A 17,552-nucleotide genomic window follows, 5' to 3' on the forward strand; every position below is an offset into this window, starting at 1 on the left:
CCCACCTGAAGAGATTTGCCCACATCCTGCAGCCAATCAGAGGCATCCTCTTCCAGAGGCAGAGCTCAACTGATGCTCCTTCTAGCAAGGAGATTTCCTTAGCATGACGTGGCAGTGGAAGGCGGACAGCCTCCTTTCCATCCCTCGCCTATGATTTCCTACGCACGTCTATTCTCCCGCCTGGGCTGAGAATTTCAGCCGTCCACCCTCTGAAATGCTTTGACGAGGACCATTCAGGATCCTTTCTCCATTTCACTTTCTAAAGTTCAAGGCTTTCCACTCATCCTGGATAATCCAGGATTGTCCCCTGTTTCAATGTGAAATGTTACATCTTGTACTGTTAGGTGGCCTGTATTTCCGCCTCTGCCAAGTTAGGGAACCTCTCCAAACGTATGTGTTTGAAAAGGTCTGTGAAAGGTTATGCATTTAAGCTCTGCTAGCAAAGCACAAACAGATTCACACAATCATTTGTATGTGTGTGCGACAAATTCCAGAGGGGGCATCCTGTTAGGCTGCAATAGATTGTGCTTTGAAGTCACTTCACCACCAGATAAATAAAAAAAATCCCTGTCCCACCCTAGTCATTATTTTGCCACAACAAAGGTGGCAACCTTAAAATGTATTTATTATTATTTTATTTATGATTTTCAATTTTATGCATTTCAATAATCTAACAATCATTTTAACACCTCAAAACCTCCTTCCCCCTCTTTCTGAGGGTCCTTAAATTTACTTTTAATATTTTCTGCATATCCAAATTAACTTAATTTGCTCATTTATTCATCTGCTTCAAATATATACTCTTATAAAACTGCAGGTTATTACAATAATCCTGCTAATGTTCTTATCTGTTTACAGTTTATTTGTAAATATTCAATAAACCATTTCCATTCTTTTGTAAAAAGTTTGTTATCTTGATTTCTTATTCTTCCGGTAAGTTTCACCATTTCTACATGTTCCATAAGTTTTTGTATCCATTCTTATTTTGCTGGGACTTCTTCTTCTTTCCATTTTTGGGCAAGTAACATTCTTGCCACTGTAGTCGGAAGCAACCTTACAATGTAAACCCCTACAATAAGTGTGGGACAAGACATTTACTCAGTGGGTAAGAGGCTGCATCTCCGTGAAAGAGTATCTTTTTTTGTGTAGGTGACCCTAGGTCCTCAATATGAAATTTTACATATTGATCTGACATTAGAAGACAGACCTTTGAGTGCAGGCTTGTAAGAGTTCCTGTGACTGAACCACAGCATCTTTCTCTAGAAACCCAGGTGGGGAGCATCCCTATTCCTTACTTCTCTAGGCCAGGTGGGCCAATGAGGATGAGATATTCGGCAAGGAAATCCTCCTCTCTTAAAACTAAAAGCATGACCAGTCTGTTTTGATGCCTACTAACAAGTACTGGTATCGGTTACAGATAGGTAGCCGTGTTGGTCTGCCATAGTCAAAACAAAAAAAATTCCTTCCAGTAGCACCTTAAAGACCAACTAAGTTAGTTCTTGGTATGAAGTTCTTGTGTATCTGAAGAAGTGTGCATGCACACGAAAGCTCATACCAAGAACTAACTTAGTTGGTCTTTAAGGTGCTACTGGAAGGATTTTTTTTTTTGTTTTAAGTACTGGTATGACAGCGATGAATCCCTTGCTCAGGTTGTTCACTCCCATGGCAAATATTCAGAATCAAAGTGATGGTGGGGATGCGGGAAACGGTTTCACCTTGGGAGAAGGAGACACTCTATCCTCTGACACTCCCACTTCTCATTGGTTTCTCCAGGCTGGATATGGAAGCACCTAAATCCCCCCACTTCTCCCTTTTTCTTTTCTTTTTTTTAAACCAGCCTTTCATTCCTTGGAAATGGGTTGCTGTGAACCATCATCACTATGGGAGCAGAACAGGTTGCTAAGCCCTGCAGTGGAGTGGTTGCTGTAGCAGCTGCAAAGTGATAATGTGGCTGTTATGCCCATTCGAATTAAGCCCTATTCCCATGGTAGCAGTATTCCGCATGACAGCTTTAATGGCATGGACAGGAGGGGCTCTCGTGAGGTGGTAGTGCAACAGGATTTTCACCACCAGTCACCATGGCAATGCAGGGTTAGCCTTGAGACCCCAGGAAGCAGCCTGTGTGGACGCTGGGAAAAAAGAAAAAGGGAGAACGTCACCGGCTGAAAAAGTAAATAAACTTGATGTTGAGTTCAGAAGAGGAGCAGAATTGAGAGGAAGTCAGCGAGAGGCAACGGGATCTGCGCAACGCTCCCATGCGCTGTTACCTGGGCGGAAGGGAAAACTCTTGTTACTGGAACGGGCCTCATTACTTTGCCTTTGACAAGATGCAGGTTGGCAAAACGGATCCGCACAGGATGGATGTTCCTTCTCGATATACTACCAAGTGAAGCATAAAACCAAATCCAAGGCCAGGAACGCCCCATTTCGCTCAGGGAGAAATCCAGACACCAAAGGTAAAGCGGAAGAGGAAGTTTTGTCACGTGCCGAGCAACTTCAAAGGGAGAGGAAGCAACCTTATACATGAAATAAACAAGCTAAGAAAGTGGAATATTCTCAACAGGAAGAACTGCCCTCTCTGCTAAGTTGTCCCAGCAAGAAAGGAGGAGGGGAGGCAAACTGGGCATTGGGCAACTTTGGACTTTGTTGGGGACTGGTCGGAGAGCAGCTGGTGCTGACAGCTGCCCCAATGCTGGATCACAGAACTAGGATGGACAGCTCCAAGAAGGGGAAGGTAATGTTTTACATTTGTCTTCTAGTTTGGGGGAATCTCCTTGGGTGGATGTGAATCCTGCATAGGTTTGGCTGCCCTGCAGAATGTAGTATCTATGTGATGGTTCCCCATGCTGGTGGTCACAAAGCCACAACCCAGAAAATGCACATGGAGCAGAAATTCACTGGCGCAATTGTCTTCTGCGATTTGTTGCGCCCCTGGTGTTGCTGCCCAGCAAGCACCCCTTCTTCATTTGTGGCAGCAGGCAAGATCCCCAAGAGGATCCTGCAGGCAGGGAAGAGGGTAGATTATGGGACCACAAAGGAAACCGGTGGGTGAATTTGTGGTTGCTTTTTTTCTTCCTTGGGGAAATTAAAGCCACACACATTCCCTGGAGTGCAACCTTGCAACCCTACCAATGGAGGGCTCCACTGGAGTAAACGAAGAGAGCCACCTTGAAAATGTAAAGTTCAGACTCCAGATCTCTTATCTCCCCGAGACTCGTTTACCTTTCTCCTTCACCCGATTGCTAATTTTGCTGAAGCTTAAAAGTGTACAGGCCAATGTTCCAAGAGGAATTAACCTGATTTTGAGAGCCTCCATTTCTGAGTTTTGCAGCCATAGTCAATTTAAATGCTTTCCATAGGCACACTTGCAAGCCCAGAGCAGTTTGCAGAAAGTAAAAAATGCAGTATGTCAGTAACCGACATGCATAATAAAAATCTTAGCTATCTCTGCACCATAACACTAAGAGGTCAACAAAGAACGATTTATTTTTAAAAAATCCAGTGTAAACGACCATCAAGCTGACCAATAGGTCAATTAAGAACACCCTAAAGTAGCCCCCAAACTGATGGCAACAGTACCTTCTCTTGCTTTTATCCCCAGACTCAAAAGGCCACCCCTCCTCCTCAGTTCAGCTGTTCCCTTATGAAAGCTCCCAGGGCAGGAGGGTGAAAAACAGCAAGTAGGAGCTGCTTCCCCTGATGTCAAAGACAGGGTGCCTCCAGAGTATCACTATTTTGTGTATGGAATCCAATCACATACCAGCAAATCCATCTTTCTCAATCAAAGTGGATTTGGTATCCTTGTGCTTCCAAAGCAATGAATGAAATCTATATATTTTTTTCTGTAAGGAAAGTGAAGAAGAAATGCGCTGGAAGGTGTGGCATGATGATTGTGCAACATGCCATCATCTAACATCCCTGCAAACACAGAAAGATTAATGTTCCTTAAACAGCTGATCTGGAAGTGACCGTGATTTCCTCCTATCTCTCTATCACAGGTGGGGAAAACTTTTGGCCATCCAGATGTTGCTGAACTGCAATTCCCATCAGCTCATGGCCAGTGGCCAGCGATAATAGGAGCTGTAGTTCAGTGGCACCTGCAGGGCCAAAGGTTCCCTACGCCTGCCCAGCTACCTTAAAGGCTTTGTCATTTTTAGGGCGTGTTTCTTGTGCAAGATGCATTATGTTTGGCCTATTTCGTCTTCCCAACGGTCCTGTAATGTGCCCATTCTAAAAGTGGAAAAACTGAGGCTGAAACACAAGTGCAACCCTGAGTCTGCTTAGATCCCTGATTTAGATCAGGGATGCAGAATGTCTGGCCCTGCATGTGTTGTGGACCCCAAGTCCCACCACCCTTGACCATTAGCAATGCTGGCTGGGGCTGATGGGAGTTGGAGTCCAACAATATCTGGATGGCCTAAGGTCCCCCACGCCTGATATAGATAGCTATGTGCCTAAACCTTTTGTTTAGCAGGCTCAGGATATTACTGGGGAACAGAAAAGTTCTTAAGTGGTTAGAAAAGATAACAAGAGCATCTGGATCCTTGAACTCGTGTTTCTAACAGTACACTGGTATCCTAATCCTCTGCGTTTCTACGTAAGACCCCTTGAGATTTAAGGGATTTAAGGCAAGCGTCCACAGGATTCTGACCTAAGGCAGTCTGGCCGTGTGTCTGATGCTGTTCCTTTTTCCAACAATAACATTGTGTTGCATTTCTAATAAATATTGCTGGATGGAAAAGGAGTTTGTGGCATGGCATTTCGCTTAGAACTAATTCACAACGGAAAGTTAAGTAGAGAAAAGTCTTAGATGTATGTAGGATCCTGCCCCAAAATAGTTTTCATGCCGCTGTGGTAGAAGAAGGATTAAATAACTCAGGCTATCAATCTTTTTAAAAGAATCTGAATTCCAAGCAGTGGGGTGGAGGGTGATCTGTCAATTCCAGTTCTTTTGGGTTCTCGTTTTCCAATTTAAAATTCAGCTCTCTACATTCCTGCAGTAATTTGCTCTTTATTTATTTGTTAAACTTCATGAAAAATCTTCAGTGTTTTTCATGGCTTTCTCCAGTTTTTGGAAGCAGTTTTGACTAATGTACACATTTTGCAAGCAATTTCTCTTAATAATTTTGTTGGTGTTGCTTCCACTAATATAGTAGCACACTTTGCCCTAATATATGCATTTTTAAATATGTATTGTTTGGCTGGAGAACAGCATTACAAAATTCAGATGAGTGCAAATTTCAAAGGATGTCTGTGTTTCAGTTCATATCATTTCAAAAAGTGCAAATTTGATAGAACTGGTTTCAGATGTAAACTAGATCAATAAAACTGTTCTAGCATTGTAGTCTTAGACATATCTGCATCTTCGATAACAAGCAGGATCCAGCTGAGTCTAATAGGGTTTACTCCTAGGCAAATGGACATCTGATTGCAACCCAGCTGCACAACCCCAGTTCCCTGACCTGTGCCACTAGAGGGGGTTAGGATAAGGCAGCATCCATAGGCAGCTTTGGGGTGGTCCTTTTGCACTGGGCCCAGCATTCCTGGCCTGTCTCCATCAGAGTCAGACCTGTTTAGCCTGTCCTGCAGCCCAATCACTTTGCTTCTGTGCAACAGCTTGAGACTGATGCAGTCTCAAGGCAAGGCTCTGTCATAAGTAGGGATAGAGGAGAACTTAAAGGTGAACCTACCTAACATGAATTTTCTGAAACACGGTCATCCTTCAAAATTCATGCCTCCAAGTTTTGCAGTGCCAATATAATATGTGTATAAAAACACATATATTTGGGGAAATAACAAACACAAAATGCATTACATTTGGATAAATTATTTTGTGAAAATGTGTATATTAGGAAAAATCGCATACAAAATGTGTGTTAGTAGAAAACTGCACTAAAATGCTGATGAGACTTAAATCAATCAATCAATCAATCAATCAATCACAATCTGATGTGGAAATGTGGAGAATGGAAGACTGGAGAAACGAGAAACGGATAAAAACTGAAATTGACAGATTTGCCCATCCCTAATCACAAGCAAAGAATCTCCCTCCTCATGCATGCAAAAGGAAAGTGGTGTGCTTAAGGACTGGATTAAGGTAGCCAATGTTCTGTGGTCCAGATGTTGGGTCCAAATCCTATCAGCCCCTGCCAGCATTGCCAAGGGCCAAGGAGGATGGGAGATTGTGTCCAACACCATCTGCAGAGCACCATGCTAGCTATCCTTGGCTTAGACAGGCTTCCTCAAACTCGGCCCTCCCTATGTTTTGAGACTACAATTCCCATCATCCCTGGTCCTGCTAGCTAGGGATCATGGGAGTTGTGGGCCAAAAACATCTGGAGGGCCAAGTTTGAGGAAGCCTGGCTTAGAACATTCACTTGTGATTTGCAGAAGGAAACTATGTACCTTTAATGGCTTGGCTGTGCTTTTGCTATGGAGGTGTGCATGAAAATTATCGCATCATCACCTGTACATCTGAGAAACAATCAAGGTGGAAGGGAGATTTTTAGAAGGCCCAACCTCTTCAAGCACTGCTGAGGCATTGATGCTGCAAAGCCATTATTCCTAGTGGCCTTCTATATTCACAGCCAGGATAGAAAAAAGACTAGGTTTTGTCCTAACCTTTCAAAGCATGCTCATGGCAGAAACAGGCATTCTAGTACTCATGACAATGCAGGGCCAGGGCTCTTCATTAGTCCACAAGAGGCAAAACTACATATTACAGACAACATGGGGGTGCATCTCCATATCCAGTTCTCTCCAGCAGCTTTCATGGACATCATGTTGTGAAACAATGTGGTGATGTCACAACATGGGGTGAGCATTCCTGAGCATTGCAGTGAAGACATGGGAGTTTCAGTCCCAACAATAGTTGCTTCCTGGTCTATGCCTCCCTGTACGTTTGAGTGGCGTTGATCACTTCTTAATACGGAATCAAGATAAAAGACATTGGTCTGGCCCATAGAATAATCCTATAGAGATATTTGGCGAACATACGTGGAATTGTAATATAATACTATTATGAATGAATTTGATTTTTATCCCACCCTTCCTGCAGGATACTCAAGGCACACAAAATCTCCCTACGCTCTCATTTTTATCATAGCAACAACACTATGAGCTAGGTTGGTCTGAGAAAGAGAGACAGAGGGCATACTTTCTGTCTCACTCTTTCCAGGCAAAGGTCTACACAGAAGTCCAATGTTCAAGCACTGATTTTGTGTGTGTCCTGATTTTTCCTCACTGAGACCTGCTCTTTAAAGCTGAATCGGCACAAACATCACTTCAGATTTTTGGTTCCAGGGGGAATCAGCAATAACCTGAGGCAGAGGGAGATCACTTAGGGCAGTGTTTCCCAACCTTGTGCCTCCAGATGTTTTTGGCCTACAACTCCCATCATCCCTGACTACTGGTCTTGCTAGCTAGGGATGATGGGAGTTGTAGGCCAAAAACATCTGGAGGCACAAGGTTGGGAAACACTGACTTAGGGTGATCTCCAGGGGTAAAATCACATGGGAGGTGCCTTGTGGTGGGGCCTCCTTCAAAACTGGCACCAATGTGCTCAGCATTTAGAGAACTTTGCGAGCACAATTCAAAGTGTTGGTGCTGACCTTTAAGGCCCTAAATGGCCTCCTTCAGTATATCTGAAGGAGCATCTCCACCCCCATCATTCTACCCAGACACTGAGGTCCAGCTCCAAGGGCCTTCTGGCGTTTCCCTCACTGCAAGAAGCCAAGTTACAGGGAACCAGGCAGAGGGCCTTCTCGGTAGTGGCACCCGCCCTGTGGAACGCCTTCCCACCAGATGTCAAAGAGAACAACAACTAGCAGACTTTTAGAAGACATCTGAAGGCAGCCCTGTTTAGGGAAGCTTTTAATGTGTGATGCATTACTGTATTTTAATATTTCGTTGGAAGCCGCCCAGAGTGGCTGGGTATAAATAATAAATTATTATTAGTAGTACTGCTTAGCTGCCATTCACATTTCCCATCAATGCCCTGGAGTGAAGGTACCTGAGGGGCACTGAAGGGAACTAAAATGGTGAGGAGACTCAGCAGCCCAGTGTTGATCTACATGCCATTACCTGCTATTGCCCACCACCACAAGATGGATCCACCAGGGCCCATAAACACGAGATAAGACCATCAATGGCTGCTGCTGGAAGCAGTATGACTCTGGAATGCTGGGAATCACAAGTGTGGAGAGCCCTGTTGCATTCAGGTCCTACTTTTGGGCTTCCATAGGCACCTGCTTTGCCACTGTGAGAACAGGATGGGCTACTGGCCTGATGCAGCAGGACTTGGAAGAGGGTAGCCAGGCCTGGCCCTACCATGAGGCTGAGTGGGGCGGCTGCCTCAGGCGGCAAATACTGAAGGGCAGCGAGTGAAGAGAAGTCTTTGTGCTCTGTGCAGCCTGTCCTGCACTGACTAAACTAGACAGAGCAGTGGGAGATGTCGAAATAAGATTATGTGGTCTGCTGAGCTCTTGGACTGGGAGAAGGCAACTTCTTGTCCTTTGCTTCAGGCAGCAAAATGATGAGGGTACCCACCATCAGATAACACCTTCAAACCTTGCAGCTTCCCTGCTCTGTCCCCCACAACTTCCCTCTCTCTCCATTGTTTCCTCAGATTAATATAGTCTGAGCATATATTCATTAGAAAGTGCTAGTTTTCCGGTCAGGAAAAAAAAAATCAAACTTTGCATCAGAGGTCTCGCTGCATCAGCAATTGCCACCTGGGTGTTTCTGAGCAAACAAACTGATGTAGAATTTCAAAGCATGCTGCAATGGTTTGAATTCCACAAGGGGAGTTCCTCCCAGTACCATTTGAAAGGCATACAGTTCATGGAGCCGCAACAATAACAGTTATGCAGCCTGCAGATTCCTCCAAGAGCATTTCCTTCCTCCTTCCCCACCCCCTGCACTTCACAGTACAGGTCCCAGTATTCTCTGTAGCTTAGTGATGACATCAAGTCTTGCACTGAGTAGCTGAGCCATGCTAGTTAAGTAGAGTAGGCCAAGCACTCAGCCAGAAGGTGATCTTTTAAATATTAACCCTGTAGCATCATGCATGTGGCGCAGAAAGGGCAGTCTGACCAATAAGCCATGGATCCGGTGCAAGGAAGAGGGAATGCTTACTTCTCTGTAGGTAACTGGTTGTGGTTAAGTTTGCCAAAAGTCCACACAATTTATTCAAATGTTTTAATCTGGACACATTTTGTGCATCGGTGGTGGTGATGGGGAGATTGTTTCTGTCTGGGTGGGAGTATGGGGTGGTCCTCGATTTTAAAAATATACACTCTGCAGCAATTTAAGAGCAGAATGAAGTGGACACAACTATGATTATGAATAATAAAGCAGCTGGAGAGAGAGAGAGAGCATTCAAAAACCCGAGCAAAGAGCTAGATTTTATATCTGGGTGAAAAGAGCATAGGTGCCTGCCACATTTTGGAAGGGAGAGAATTCTGATTGTCCATGCTCTAGGGACCTCCTGCTTGGACTACTGCAATGCGCTCTACTTGGGGCTACCCTTGAAGACAGTTTGGAGGCTGCAGCTCATGCAGAATGCAGCTGCTGGGTTGTTATGTGGGGCACGTGCCACTAGTTCTGAAATTGCTGCTCTAGCTGCCCATTTGCGTTGTTCGCACTAGTGTATAAAACCCTTGGGACCCCCCCCCAAAAAAACCAAAAAACACAGAAGAGTGCCATCTCCTATATTTATTTAATTTGTGTGTCATCCTTCATCCAAAGATCACAGAGTGGTTCTCCACATAAAAATGCAGAACGATAACACAAAATGCATAATAAAACCAAAACCAAACCAATGACCCCTACCCCACAAACACAGTTGAATGGCCATAGAATTAATCAGCCAAAGTCCTGGTTATAAATAAATGTTTTTGCCTGGCACCTAAAGATGTATAGTGAAGAAGCCAAACAAGCTTCCACAAACTGGGAGCCACTTCAGAAAATATCTATGTGGCTGCCCTCTGGACCTCTTGTGGAGAGGGCACACAAAGAAGGGCCTCAGAGGATTATCTCAGAGTCTGGGTTGGTTCATATGGGGAGAGGCAGTCTCTGAAGTATTGCAGTCCTGAGCCTTTTAATGTTTTTTTAGGTGAAAACCAGCACTTTGAATTGGGTCTGGAAAGCCATTGGCAGCCACCATAGTCAGGCTAAGATCGGTGCCTCTTAGGCTTACCGATCAGAAGGTTGGTGGTTCAAATCCCCGCGACGGGATGAGCTCCTGTTGCTCTGTCCCAGCTCCTGCCAACCTAGCAGTTCGAAAGCACACCAGTGCAAGTAGATAAATAGGTACCACTGTGGTGGGAAGGTAAATGGTGTTTCCGTGTGCTCTGGTTTCCATCACGGTGTTCCGTTGCACCAGAAGTGGTTTAGTCAGGCTGGCCACATGACCCAGTAAACTGTCTGTGGACAAACGCCAGCTCCCTCGGCCTGAAAGTGAGATTAGTGCCACAACCCCATAGTCACCTTTGACTGGACTTAACCGTCCAGGGGTCCTTTACCTTACCTTTTTACCTAATATGTTCAAACCATCTTGTGAGCAACCTGGCCACCGAATATCCGCGATCATGGGCCTTACAATCCGAAGCTGAGGTTTTAGTGGTGGTGCCACTGCAGGGTCCTAACTTGTTGGTAGTCTTCTGACAGTTTTCACAGTGTTGATTCCCCAGATCAGCCTCCTTGGTGAGGTGTGCCTCTCTGGTTTCTTCATTATTAACATTCAAAAGGAAGTTTAAAACATTCTTGTTCACTCAGGCATTTGATGGCTGAAAGAGAATGTTCCTGGCAACCTTGAAACTAATAACAATGAGGGTATGTGATTGTTGTTGTGTATAATTCTTTTTTTTAAAGATGTTTAGAACTTCTTATTGTTTTTAGAAGTGTTTTGTGTTTCTAAATATGTGTGTGTTTTGCTATAAGTTGTAATGCTTACTGCTTGGTTGCTGGCTAGTATGGGGTCTTGGAACAGAGACTGTACTGCAGAGCTTTCCAAACATTTCATGTTGGCGGCACACTTTTTAGACATTTGTATTATTGCATAGACTTTGTAGTATTGCATATATACTTAGTCTGCATATACTTTAGACATGCATCATTTCGTGACACAGTAATTCAGTTTTATTAGCAAACCGCAGGTTAAACCAACCCCTTTTAAGAGATACGGACACCTATCACGTGACACACCTGCACACTGCAGCCGACACACTAACATGTTGCGATACACGGTTTGGAAAGCTCTGCTCTACTGCTTCTCACACAGGAACAGATCTTCCTCATCACATGTTCCGTGATCCTGGGGCAGATGCCAGAAATTGAAGCTGGGACAGCCCAGGTTCAGCCAAAGCATGTGGCCCACCCATGAGCTATGATCTGTCCCCAAAACACATGAGCTTATTATACTTTAAGCTAATGAAACGCTCAGCACAACTGTCCGGCAGCCAGTGAGAAGGGCGGGGCGAAAGGCAGAGAGACCAACCGTAAGTGGAGACAGAGTCAATGACAGGCAGAGGCCATCCTCCTCCCTGCTGAGTTCTGCAAGGGCAATAAAAATAAGAATGAATGCTAAAGAAACAATCCTCAGATAATCTTACTATCTGGGTGCGGGTGGTGCTGTGGTCTAAACCGCTGAGCCTTTTGGGCTTGCCAGTCAGAAGGTCAGCGGTTCGAATCCCTGCGACAGATTGAGCTCCTGTTGCTCTGTCCCAGCTCCTGCCAACCTAGCAGTTCGAAAGCACGCCAGTGCAAGTAGATAAATAGGTACCGCTGCGGCGGGAACGTCAACGGCATTTCCGTGCACTCTGGTTTCTGTCACAGTGTTCCATTGTGCCAGAAGTGGTTTAGTCATGCTGGCCACATGACCTGGAAAGCTGTCTGTGGACCACCGCCGGCTCCCCCGGACTGAAAGCAAAATGAGCGCCGCAACCCCATAGTCGCCTTTGAGTGGACTTAACCGTCCAGGGGTCCTTTACCTTTTTACCTTTTACTATTAGAAGATCATCTTAGGTCAGGTGTGGGGAACTTTTGGCCCTGCAGATATTGCTCAACTATGACTCCCATCATCCCAGGCAATTTCCATGTTTGCTGCAGCTCATGGGAGTTGTAGTTTAGTAACATCTGGTGGTCCAAAGGTTCCCCATGCTTGTCTTAACTGGAGATGCCAAGGGAGATGTAATGGTTATATGGGGTTGCTCGTGCGTAAGTTGCCGCCACTCCTGGCTAGGTTGCCTGGTTAAACCTTTTCCTGGCTGGACAGCCCTTCACTTCGTGGCTGTTTCAGTCGCTAGCAGAATCCGTCAGTGGACGTTTCTTTAACTTCTTCCAGCAAAGAAGTTCTTTGACGCCAAGTCTACACCTACTTTTCCTGCGCGGAAGTCTTCTGCGCAGGGTGGGTGTGGGTAGCGGAGTACCCATGCTCTCCCCACTGGTCTCCGGCGAGGAGTCCTGGAGCCCCCTCGCCGATTCCCCCATCTGCCCCCCTTTATCCCTGGTGTTACGCTGATTTCCTTCCCCAGCCGATGAGCTCCCTCTCTCCCTGCTGGGCCCTTCTCCAGCATCGCTTGGGAGCCCTGCCTCCACTTCTGGCTCCGATGTCAGTTCCCTGACAGGAGACTATTGCAGACTAAGTATATGCAATACTACAAAGCTCTACTATTAATCTGTGTCTCCCTACCCCTCAAATAAGTCTCTGCACTTCCCTCCATACCCTTTGTCCAGCCTCTCAGTCCAGTTCCTCCCTCCCCTCCCTGCAAAATAACTCACATTCCTATCCTGCTGAGCTCTGCATGAAAGAAGAGCCCATGTTGATCTTACGTTTTTCACAGCCGTGGGTCCCCCCCCTCTTTCTTCACGTTGACAGTAATAGAGAAAGGCTTTGCAATTAAATAAAGAAAACTAAAAGCAGCTTATTGAACTGTGTGCTAATGGAGGCAGCCAAAGTGCCCTACTTGCAGGGTGTCTACAGCCTCAACATAAATATATTTCCTATGAGCCAGCAGCTTTGCTCAAATGGACGCTGCAAAACATCTTGGTAGCCAGGCAGGTACTATAGAGGCTATAGGGGGCCTCCTGAAGGCCTTATGGTATTTGTCTTAAAGCTAATTGATTCTCTAATGGACCACTCTTTCCTTTACTCTCCATTTCCAGCTTGTTGGTTTTTTTAAAATAACAACCTAGTTATTGCTTAAACTAAGACTTGTATTTCCTTCACAGACCTACAATTTTCAGATTCCCCTGGGAAGAGGGTTTGGTTGTTAAACCACTCTGAAAATTGTAGCTCTGTGAGGGGAATGGGGGCCTCCTAACAGCTCTCAGTACCCTTAACAAACTGCAGTTCCCAGGAGTGTCAAAAGCAGTACAAGAGTGCTTTAAAGGTGTCGTGTGGAAGTGACCATCGTTGCAAAAAACAGCATTTTCAGAATTTGAGTAGCTCTTTAAAAGGGACAGGAAAGAGAAACAGAGGGGAAGGAAAGAGTAGACCCCCTAATTCCTGCCTGAAAGTATAACAATGCCAGACCATTTCAACAAAACTCTTGCAATGCCTTTCTTTGCTGAATCTACACACACATATATAAAAACACTCTGAATGTTGTTGTTTTTTTTCAAAAAAGTTTTAAAATATATATGGAATTTGCCATTAGCTCACCACCGCCATCTAGTGTCACATTTGTATAATGCACTTAAAGCATTCCTACCCTGGGTCTATTTTGATAGACAAATGTATTGTTACACGTCACCCCAATCTCCACAGCAGGGTGAGTTTCCAGGGGTCCGGGGTCTGAGTTCCCTTTTGGTAATTAGGTACAGCAGAGACTGCAGTGTCTTTATGATATATGGTTCATATCCACAATCTGAGTCTACCGTGGAGGGATTTCCAACATTCACATCTCTCTGGAGCAGCGGGTATAGATGTACAGAGGAACCAGCCTTTCTTGCTGCCTGCTCCAACCAGCTCACCTAGAGTTCTGCTGCCTCCCCCTTCCCCCTTGCTTCTCAAACCTCTTGCAAAACACCACCATTTTCATTTAGCCTATGACAAACTGTTTCTTTCCTTGCCCACTGACACACACACCTCTCTGTCTCCCCCAGTCTTTCCCCTGGCCACCGCAATCTTTGGCTCCTCTTACGGACTTACCTCCCATGCCATGCCCTGGCCCAGAAACAAGTTTAGACGGCATTTTACACTGTTAACTCCAATATCTGCCAACACGTCTTAATTCTCAAAGCACTGATTAAACCCCAGCACCCAGGAATCTGGAGGGGGTCAGGTCACCCACAAACCTGTAACAGTATAGATGACAAGCACCCCACTTTCAGATCCCTAAGTGTGCACTGATGATGCCTGTACCACATTTTTCTCTCGTTGGGAAATACCGAAGCGATTTTAGGTATCCCCTGGAATTCGTGATGATGAGTAATCCAGTGCAACTGCGGTCCTATATTCACATCTAGCTAGGAATGTCCCACTGAACCTCTGAGTAGACACATGCAGGATTGTATGACACATACAGTCAGTCAGTCAGTCAGTCAGGTCTAGGCATCATGATATAGATTGTGATTTTTTTTTAAAGGTATAAAGGCCCCAGTCATATGCCCCATGGCAGCTGTGGTCCAGCAACCTCTGGAAAGCACATGTTCCTCATCCCTTGAATAGGGGGAAAGCCTTGGCTAAATAATGTGGACGTTAATTCCATTGCTTCTCTCATGCTAAACGAACGTTCTGCCTCTTGAGCTGCCATATGCAATGGAACTCTGTTTAACATTTTAGATGCAAGCTTTGCCATTAGCTAGCACTGGAGACATGGGCTGGATTGTCCTGCGATCTCTAATTCCATGTGCCAGCAGCAGTTCTCGGTCACGCCATTATGGCATAGCCTCATCTGCTTACTGGCAGAAAGCTGCAGCCATGAGAACAGCAATGATATCACAGCTGGAGATCTGCAAATAGCTGGGATGAAACTGACCAAGTTAAAATCCATTAACACATATAGACTTACACCTGGCTGGCTGCTCTCCAGCACAGCTGTGCTACTCAAAGAGAAAGGTTTGCCTCTGGAGCCTCCCAACATTCAGGGAAGGGTTGGTTCATTAGCTTAAAGGAGTCATGTCAAAGGCACAAGCTAGCACTCAGGAATCTGTTTGTCTTGGGGAGCACATTCAAAACACTACCAAACCCTTTGTCACGTCAATGCAAAACTGATGACAACACAAACAACAGGCTGTGTGTAACTATATAAATCTTTTTAAATGCGATTCAACATATGTGGAATTCTTATATCAGTCTTGTAGTCAGTCATCCATTATGACTGAATCCATTATGTTCCATGTCCCTGATATACAAGAATACGAGTATGCACGGCTGACGAAGCCTGGTTGGGTGAAACAAGGAGTTATCCTGGAATCCTTGTATTTTCGTCTGATACCTCCATATAAGGAACGCTACAATTCCTAAAAACATCTTCACATGGAACACTCCCAGATTGACACAGTGGTACCTCTGGTTAAGAACTTAATTCGTTCTGGAGGTCCGTTCTTAACCTGAAACTGTTCTTAACTTGAGGTACCACTTTAGCTAATGGGGTTTCCTGCTGCCGCCAGGCCGCTGCTGCACGATTTCTGTTCTCATCCTGAAGCAAAGTTCCTAACCCGAGGTACTATTTCTGGGTTAGCAGAGTCTGTAACCTGAAGCTTCTGTAACCTGAAGCATCTGTAACCTGAGGTACCACTGTATAAGAATTCCACACCGTGGATATAGCCAATATAAGAACTGAATAGATTGTATATCCTGATCAATCTGCTGGACTTTTAATTTCTCATAATATGTTTTGTTTATATGATAAATTGGTCTATAGAACCATATATTTTGATATAGTTACACACAGCCTGTTACATTATTTGTGTTGTTATCTCTCTTGGGACGCAGCTGTTATGAGCCACAACCTATCTACTGTCTAGTCTAGTGTCATAAAGAATACCAGGAGCTATATATTACAGTGGTACCTCGGGATGCGAATGGGATCCGTTCCAGAGCCCCGTTCGCATCCTGAATAGAACATAAGCTGTGACGGTGTGTCTGTGCATGTGCGGGTTGGGTTTTGCTGCTTCCGCGCATGCGCGTGACGTCATTTTGAGCATATGCCCAAGCGGCGAAACCTGGAAGTAACGCACTCCGTTACTTCCAGGTTGCCTGGGAGCACAACCCGAAAGCGCTCAACCTGAAGCACATTCAACCCAAGGTATGACTGTACTTAGAATCACAGAATTGTAGAGGTGGGTACATTCTTCTTCTCTTTGCTTATTGCCTACCCCACCCCCATTGCTGCTGTCTCCTCCACCCTGAACCAAGCTGCTACACCTGGCAACATGCTATAGGAAGGCAGTGATTATAGCAGCTGTGAACGTATGTGCTGTGCGCTATGATGTAATTGCATTCAGGTTGTGTTCCCTAATTGGCTGGGATTACCTAGCAAAAGTGAATATTCTTAAACTAACAAATGGAACAGGTGAAGGTTCATATTGAGGGAAACCAAACTCCAAACAGGTGTGGGCAGCGAACTACTCAAAGGAACGATATCTCCCTGAAAACCACGCCTTTCACACCAAAAATGTATAGTCATGAAAATTTAGCACAGCGTAATGGGATACTGCTCCCATAGGCAGAACTGTGGTGCTTATTGCAATATCATAATGTGAGATATATAAATTAGGCTACATACCTTTCTTTAAAACATCTCTAAAGCGTATGGCAATATTCAGGCATCATGGTCACATGAAGCCTACCTAATGTGAGATTAATTAACTCATTTGCCCTCTTTTGTCTACCTTTCCAGGGGCAAAGCCAAGCATTGTATACTTTCTGTGACTAGAATTTCATCGATTGCTGAGTCCTAAAATGAGCTGCTTTTTGCCTGAATCAGTAAGGGAAAAGCGGTTAGGGAAGGAGGCAGGATTTTAAAATATAAGTTCATGTGTCTTTCAAGGTTGGGAGGCCCAGATTTGGGCTTCTATTTTTGCTCTTATCTATTTGTACAGCACATGTAATTTTGAATGACTTTCGCTGCCACAAATGAATGCTTCAGTGTAGCATCCCGGCATCAGGTAAATAATTAACTCTCAGACCTAGTCCCCAACTGCAGTAATAAACCTGTGTCTGGGCTGTACACTTCAGAACACTTCTTCCTGGCATCCATATTCCCTCCCCCCCCATCTGGGGATTTGTTTTCTCATCCCCATTTCCTCTATTTCCAATGTTCAGGTGGTAAGTGCTGTTCCAGACCCCCCCCCCCCAAGTGTCCCTATTTTCCAGGAACAGTCCTGGATTCACAGAAGCCACCCTGGTTTCTGATCTGATCCCAGAATGTCCCGCTTTTCCTTAGGATGTCCCTATTTCGATCAGAGAAATGTTGGCGGGTATGCAGTTATCTGACCCCCCAAGCCATCTGAAGGCAGTCCTTTATAAGGAAGTTTTTTTTAAAAAAAAAAAGTTTAATGTTTTATTATGTTTTTATATATGTTGAAGCCGTCCAGAGAGGTTG

General features: G+C 44.9%; 1 protein-coding gene across 4 annotated transcripts in view; it reads left to right on the top strand.

Moving 5' to 3' along the window:
* Nucleotides 1-17,552, top strand: part of GCK (glucokinase) — a 49,315-nt gene that overhangs the window by 1,556 nt on the left and 30,207 nt on the right. For 2 of the 4 annotated variants that reach the window (XM_083713663.1, XM_083713664.1), the window contains exon 2: nt 1,838-2,734. The exons of the other annotated variants lie outside the window; for them this stretch is intronic. Coding sequence is in view for 1 of the 2 variants with exons in the window: in XM_083713664.1 (XP_083569790.1) it covers nt 2,690-2,734 (45 nt within the window). In the remaining variant the exon portion in view is untranslated. The remainder of the gene's footprint in view (nt 1-1,837; nt 2,735-17,552) is intronic. 4 annotated transcript variants of the gene reach the window in all.

The sequence above is a fragment of the Podarcis gaigeae genome (assembly GCF_964106915.1).
Source record: "Podarcis gaigeae genome assembly, chromosome: 15".
Classification (NCBI taxonomy): domain Eukaryota; kingdom Metazoa; phylum Chordata; class Lepidosauria; order Squamata; family Lacertidae; genus Podarcis; species Podarcis gaigeae.